Source organism: Montipora foliosa, chromosome 5, assembly GCF_036669935.1.
Source record: "Montipora foliosa isolate CH-2021 chromosome 5, ASM3666993v2, whole genome shotgun sequence".
NCBI lineage: Eukaryota > Metazoa > Cnidaria > Anthozoa > Scleractinia > Acroporidae > Montipora > Montipora foliosa.
Window position 1 is genome coordinate 38,054,715 of NC_090873.1, and position 7,500 is coordinate 38,062,214.

At 37.8% G+C, this 7,500-nt stretch overlaps 1 protein-coding gene across 1 annotated transcript in view; it reads left to right on the top strand.

Annotated features, from left to right (window-relative positions):
* Positions 1–7,500, top strand: part of LOC138004111 (uncharacterized) — a 30,904-nt gene that overhangs the window by 6,875 nt on the left and 16,529 nt on the right. Inside the window, exons 3-5 of the mRNA XM_068850530.1 lie at positions 5,771–6,127; positions 6,212–6,358; positions 7,246–7,368. Of these exons, the coding sequence (XP_068706631.1) occupies positions 5,773–6,127; positions 6,212–6,358; positions 7,246–7,368 (625 nt within the window). The 5' untranslated portion in view covers positions 5,771–5,772. The remainder of the gene's footprint in view (positions 1–5,770; positions 6,128–6,211; positions 6,359–7,245; positions 7,369–7,500) is intronic.

The following is a 7,500-nucleotide window of genomic DNA, read 5'->3' on the forward strand; positions in this document are numbered from 1 at the left end:
TAAAAACGCAAATCGTCTGGGAAAAAAAAAACAATTGCGAAAATGCTTTTTATTTTTCGCGTGAAACTTGTAAGGAGAAGAGATAATTGTTTAGACCCCTGCAAAAGAATATTGCCTTCAAGTTTAAATTATTAATCTCTTTCAGTTCTGTAAATTATGAGTCTTTTATTTGCAGTTATTAAATATTTACCGATGAATAACGAAACAAGGCTAAAATGGATCCTATGAGTTTGAAATTGTAAAGGCAGCGTTAAACAATTTATTGACCATTCAGAAATGAAGATAAAATTCTTTTAACGCTCAAAAATCGCTTCCTGCTGTCAGTGGGTTAACCAGTCGAATACAGGTGATGTGGTTGAAGTATAGTTGTCGTTTATAACAATAATAATAATAAAAACAATATTTACAGAGGGTATCACCAAGCTAACACTAAGTTAATTAGGGTGGTCCTCTATCTACAGAACTACAATTTACTGTGCGGAATAAGAACTAAAGCGTAAAAAAAAAATACAAAGATAAAAATAGAAGAATATAATAATTACAGAATATATAAATTACAAACAATTCCGGCCACATATTTTTTAAACTTTTCTAGGCTATAGTCTCTAGCGCCCACAGATAAAAAGTTGTTATTCCCCTGTACAGGAAAGACCTTTGTCCTGTCTTAAAAGATAGCTTAGGTATAAACAGATTTCCACTTGCGGCAGATCTTGTGTTAATTTGATGTTTATCTTTAACATACTCAAACCTATTATGTAAATAATTAGGGCTAGATTTATTAATGGTCGTTTCCATAGCAACGATAACATACACCGAAAGGGAAGTGCTTTGAGAATATCAGCAGTAAAGACTACAAAAAAAAACTAAAAAGGAAACGGGTATTGAAGAGAAAAAATGGGAAAAAATCTGCACTGGCGAAAAAATGCTTTTGTATTCGACTGATCACCATTGTATTTTTCGTATAATTAGGTCATTTTATGATAAACAACTTGTAGAAAATCTCTGAAAACGTGTTATTTTTGATGTGGTGTTTTTGAATGTAATGAATTTCGCAAAGATCAGACGGTCATGTTTTGGTTGTGAGTTGCAGTTACATTTGGCGCTCTTAAAACTCCGCGTTGAGTTTACCCCAAAATTTGATTTCAAAGAATCACAGAAGGGACACCGCTTATTCTAAAGGTTATAGTCATAATTGCAACGGCGTAGCCAGGAGGGGGTCCATGAGTGCCTGTGCCCCCCCCCCCCCCACCCCTTCCTCTTTTTAAGCCTTTTGTAAAGCAAACAACCTACAACAATACACATGACGATCTGGTGAGTACCCTCTGTTTGACACAGTGTGACCCCCCCTCCCTTTTGAAAACTTTTTGCTACGCCCGTGAGTTGCCAAAGCAATGAAACAGGCTCCAATTTTTGCCCGTGAAGTTAGCCAAATTGAAGGGCTTTGTCGAAAAGTAGGAAGGGGACGTGGGGACAGGGGACGCGGGGACTTGGGGACGCGGGGAAGCCTTTCTGAAGTATAGAGTTTCAGAAATAGGAGAACATCCAAACGTAAGAAGGAAGTTAAGTTGCTTCTCATTGCATAGTACTTAAAACAGTTTCTTCAGTTTTACTTTCCTCGATTTCAAAACTTTGTAGAATACTCTCGTCAGGACTATCATGAATAGTCCTAACCCTAAACTCTCATGAATGAAATTTTCATAATTCGGAAAGTTTGGATTAAAATGGTTTTTAACAGCCCGAAGCTAATTAATTATGCAAAAACACAATTGCCATTGTTTGTCGCCATAGAGAAATGAAAGGAGTTGACACGTGCAATTAAAAAAATCTGAAAAATTCACGGATGATTCTTTTTTAGCCAAATTTGGTGGAATATTAGTTAACTCTTCTTTTTCAACTTTTTGTGCCAGAACACGTAATTTTAATTTGTTCTCCCTTTTTCCTCAAATATTTTGAAATATTTTCGCGCAAATTTTGGTACTTATGGTTATTTTTTCAGAAAGTTCCTTGGTTTTTATGCTGAATATATATTTTTTTTTTCACGGAAAAGCCTATTTTATGACCTTTAAAATGAGATATTGTAAGCCACATGGCTATAAATATAAATCCAGAAAAGTTACTTGCACGCGGAAGGTTGGTAACCACGAAAGAAGCGTAACAGTTGCACGAAACAATGGTCGCCAGCTGAGAGCTTAGCAAACCTCTTAATAAGTGCAAGTATAACTCGATAGTACACACTCAACCGTAACGAAAACATACTATGGCAGTTTGAGAGAAAGGAAAGGAAAGGAAAGGAAAGGAAAGGAAAGTAACTTTATTTAAGTGTCCAGTCGTTCTAGCGCTGAAGCACTAATTGGGGACACTGTAAATTGAAATCAACAATTAACACAAATCAAGTCAAATCCTTATTCAGATCCTTATTCTTCTTCGAATGCTCCTCGCTCACTAACGCGTCCAGTGCATAGAGTCTTCTTTGCGTATTTTGTTAGGTTTGAGGGGGCTGGGGTAATGCGTAGCTTGCTCTGCACAATTAACTTGTAATGGTGTCGGAAGTCATTGTAACGCGAATGGCGTTTTAGTACATCTTTAAAGAAAATATACCCATATGGAGCTCAAGAATGGAACGTCAAGACAGGCGGTGAAACATAAAGATCTGGAATCTCAAAAGCGACGAGTAATGGACTTCGACAGCGTGAATCTTTCGCCCCTCGAGCCGAAATCAAAATGAGCTGTACTTTTAATATTTCGCCAAGGTGGTGTTACGAACAACACTGAAACCAAATGGAAATTTCTCTGGTAACTTACGGGTGCAACAAAGACAGAGAAGGAATCGAACACCACAAGTAGATCTGTGATCTCTGTTGTGTCTCACAGTGTTTACTGAAGTCGCGTCTGTTTAAAGTTTGCCTGTTTGTCTGGCAAGTAACATTCATTTTGTACTCAACTCTGCAAAGGTTAAAAAAAATTGGAAATGTTACAGTGAAAAATTATTTGAATGAAAGCTTGTTGTCTCTATTGTGCTTTATTATGTACGGTCAAGGTTCTTCCCAAAAGGGTTTGATGTGAACTGTCAGAAATTTATTTAATTGCATATGCTTTGTGATTGTGTGTTTCGCTTGCACGCACGCAACTGAAATAGGAAGGGTTTCTTGCCTCTTATAGCAAATATGTTGCTTGTTTCGATAAATGTTTCGGTGGAAAATATTTCTGTGAAATTTCCAGCTTTTGTAAATTTGTCATGTTGTGTAATTTTCGAGCTTAGCAAATTTGCATACATGTGTTAAAATGTGATACGGGGAGAATTTCTGTGGTAACGCATAAGTCACGAAAATAAACAAGTCTGTTGGAAGCGTGCTTGAGTTTCAACAAAATGACCCCCAAAATCGGCAAAAGATTGTGACGCTGATGAATAAGAAAGTAGCTGCTATTACCAAAACGATGGAATTACCTGGTGATAAATAACCTTGTCTTGGAGAGTAAATTTTTGATTTTCCAGAAACAATGGTCAACCTCTGAGAGTTGGGCGATTGTGATCTTTGTCTTGAATTCGCATATTTCTTGTCAAAATTTATAACAATTGAAAGAGAAAGAAAACTAACAAAAACAAAACCCGGTATCTAAGCGTCATTTAACACAGATGCTTCACTGTTTCGCGAGTAAACATGCCGCGGTAACTTGATCACTGCGCCCGCTGAATTCGATGTGCAATTTACTCGGTGCAGCCAAAAGTACAATTACAACAAAACAACTAAAATCTCCCAAAATGTTTTTCGCTGATGGTAACTTTTTATATTCGTGGTTCAAAATTAATGTTGTTTTCATGTCGTAAATTTTGTTACCGATGGCAAAATATTTTATTCTCGATCGACCGTCCTGAAACTTCCTTCTGCTCTTCTTAAAAACTGTGTATCCATATTTATTTACTTTTACATCAATAATTGTTTTGCATAAAGCAAGCTAACAAAATCTGTATCTTGCTTGGTTTGCATTTGATAGCATTAAAATATAATTTTCGGTCCTATGCTTCTGTTACTGAGCGATATATTTCTTAGGTCGCCCATCCAGTTACTAACCCTGCCGGATAGGGATAAACTTCACCTTTCAACTTTTGTTTACAAAGCTGTCAGATGCTGTCAGTGCATGCTTACACTTGTGATGGAAAGAAGTTCCATGATCAACAAGTCAGCCCAGAAGCCAATGTTTCTCGATTTCCTTTTATTTTCTTCAATCTCTCTGGGTTCAGTACTTTGCTAGTAACCACATGTCTTCTCAAGGGGCTATTTATCTAAGACTTCTACCATGACGCTACAATGATAGACAATACCAAAACAATATCGTGTACTGTTAGACCTACACATTACGCAAAGACAACTGTCAACATGTCATCCCAGAAGACAATGTTTTTCACTTCCCATTTATTTTCTTCAATCTTTCTGGGTTCAGTACTTTGCTAGTAACCACATGTCTTCTCAGGCTATTTACCCAAGACTTCTACCATGGCACTACAATGATAGACAAAACCAAAACAATATCGTGCACTGTTAGAGCTACATATTACGCAAGGACAACTTGAATCTCCTGGAAGACAACACACAGCTCAGTTGACATTATGGAATAAATCGCTGTGTTACTTCACTACCACACGTAAGCAATGCCTGTCAATTTTTTTAAAGAGAACAGGAATTTCTTCTTTCTGACAAATGATTAATTAATAGGCCGGTAGCCAGGTTTTTAACCTCAGGAAAGGATCTGTTTCGTCGAACGAACGTGTGAGGACTTGTGAGCCAAAGGGACTCTTCTGGTATGACTTCTGGGTGAGCCCTTAAATGGTCTTTAATGACCCCCCAACTTGAAAAAAATTTGCCTGGAACGCTGCACGTACCACAGGCAACCCAGTGTACCCTCACGGAGGGTTTAGTTTTTTTTTAGCGGCGCACGTGTCCGTGTTTTCGTCATAAACTTTTACCAATGGGCAAATAATAAATGGGTAATTGACCAATCAGAGGAGCATGTATAGCTCAGTTTGTTAGTGAGCGGTTTTCGGAGCAAGAGGTCCCAGTTCGATCCTCGGAGATTTCAACGTCTGTTTCGACTTTCCTTTGATCCGTGTAACTATAGCTTTAAATATCCGTAAAACGGAGCACTGACAGAAGATGGTAAAAGGCGCACCGTCGGCGTCCATGGATACCAGTTTCGTAGCTAAAGGAACTACCGACGTTAAACAGAGTGACTTTATCTTTACCTTTACCTAGCGTGCCTACTTCTGTTATACTATAATTTTCTTTTCTATATCGCAGTTCTATGCCTTTCATAGCTGGTCGAAGGGGTGGTTTTAGAGAAAGTTTGTAATTCAATCAATCAATCAATCAATTTTAATTTAAACTCACACAAACATTAATTTACAGTGTTGGAAAAAGAAAAATAGAATATACATATGAATATTTACAAATTAAATATTGAAGAAGATACATAGTACTAATGAAATATTACAATTCTGATTAAGAAATAAAATGTTAGGGGAAAAGAAGAAAGGATAAATGGTAAACAAACAGTTTTAATACAAAGTTGATTGTGAAGAGTTTGGGACACCTAAATAGCTTATGAAACTAATCGAGTAGGTGCCCCTACTAAGTAAATCTGTAAAGCCACAAAATTTAGATGAATATACTATCAAAATATTAGCAATAGGGGGGCGTGAAATGGATTTACAGAATTCATAGGGAGTAAAGAGATCAAGTTTCAATCTAGGCAAACACTTTGAATTCCTTTTTAGACATGTGGAGAAATTATGCAGCGATTGTCTCCGCAGACATGAAAATCCTGTTCGTGTTCTCGATTTTTGTTGTCATTTGTCAACTTATCAACAAAACGGAGACTCAGCAGTGCCCTGCATTTGGATCTGAGGAGTCCATCTTGGGATGGAGGTTGCAAGGACACATCTATCAAACAATGATGGCCAATATTGGACTTCATTGCCTTTCGGCCTGCCTCAAAGATGATCGTTGCCAAAGCTTTAACTTTGTGATGTCTCTCCATATGTGCGAATTTAGTGATCGCACCAAGGAAGCCAGACCTGAGGATTTTATTCCTGACGCAGACAGATATTACTTCAGAAAATACATACACAGAGGTAAGTAGAATTTAACAAGATTTGTTGCATGGAAAAGACTGATAAAACAAATATAAAGAACTAATACTAGTTTCTCAATCTCAGTTCCACTAGGCTCCATCTCTGAACTAGCAGCCGAGTCCTGCAAGGAAATTAAGATGAGTGAAGGAAGACCACCCAACGGCAAATACTGGATGTCTTCAATAAAACCAGGGATTCCAGTACTTGCATTTTGCGATATGAAAACCGAAGGTAAGAATAACTTCATTTTTCTTTTATATTTTTCTCCGTCTCCTTCTTCATCTCCATCTTTATCCCCATGTCAGAATATTCATCTACAATGATATTTGCCTCCATCTCCATCTCGAACCCCATCTTCGTTTTCATTCATATTTTCATCTTAATCCTCATCCCATTGTTCATTTCGGAGTCCCTCTCACTGTCTTTCCTCACTCTTATCTGCTTCTATAACTTTTATCTTTATCTGACTATATTTCCTTCTTCATCTTCTTCATCCTTTTAACTTAATTCCTTTTTTTCGCGGTATTCCTTCTGCTCCTGTAATCCATTGGATGCCGCTTTTGTTTATCTTTCACTTTTTCCTTCTTATTTCTCCACCCGTTTCTTTTCGCTTATCCTGTTGGACGGAAATGGAGATCGACCGCACGTTAATTGCGCTTTAAAGGTGTTCCTTTCTAGGATACAAGTTGCTTGGCAACGCGCAAAAGGGCAATTGAAAACCTACGTAACACCGGTCAGATGCTCTACCCATTGAGCTACCAGCTGCAGAATTCCTCGGAAGCTGGGTCCTTTGTCTAGGTCCTGGGTTGATAATGTGTCTCGCTTGGTCAGCGAAAGTCTAGAAAGTCATACAAATGCAGACATTTCATGTACTTGTAAACATTGAGGCGTATGACTTTGTAGAGCCCATAGACCAAGCGAGACACATTGTCCATTCAGGATCAGCTCTTTAAGAGTTCTAGTAGCTTAAATCTCCCGAACGGTGTTACAGAGGTCGTAGGTTCGAATCCTGCATTCAGTTGTCCTTTCGCCCGTTGCCAAGCAACTTGTATTCTATCCTTTCCACAGGCGAGTTACACCTTTCCATCATTTTATGTATTTGTTCGTATATGTTGTAGATGTTGATGAATGCACTGCTTCTTCACCTGTGTGTCATGTAAATGCTACATGCAACAACACTCTTGGTTCCTACCAGTGCATTTGCAAGCCCGGATACTCTGGGGACGGAGAAACGTGCAGAGGTAATTAATTAATTAATTAATTCCTTTTTCTTCTTTTAATCTCTTTCAAACTCATTCTTCTCTTGCAATCTATTGCACTTTACCCTTTTCTTTTCCTTTCTCCACCTCTTTCGTTTCACTTTCGTTTTATGA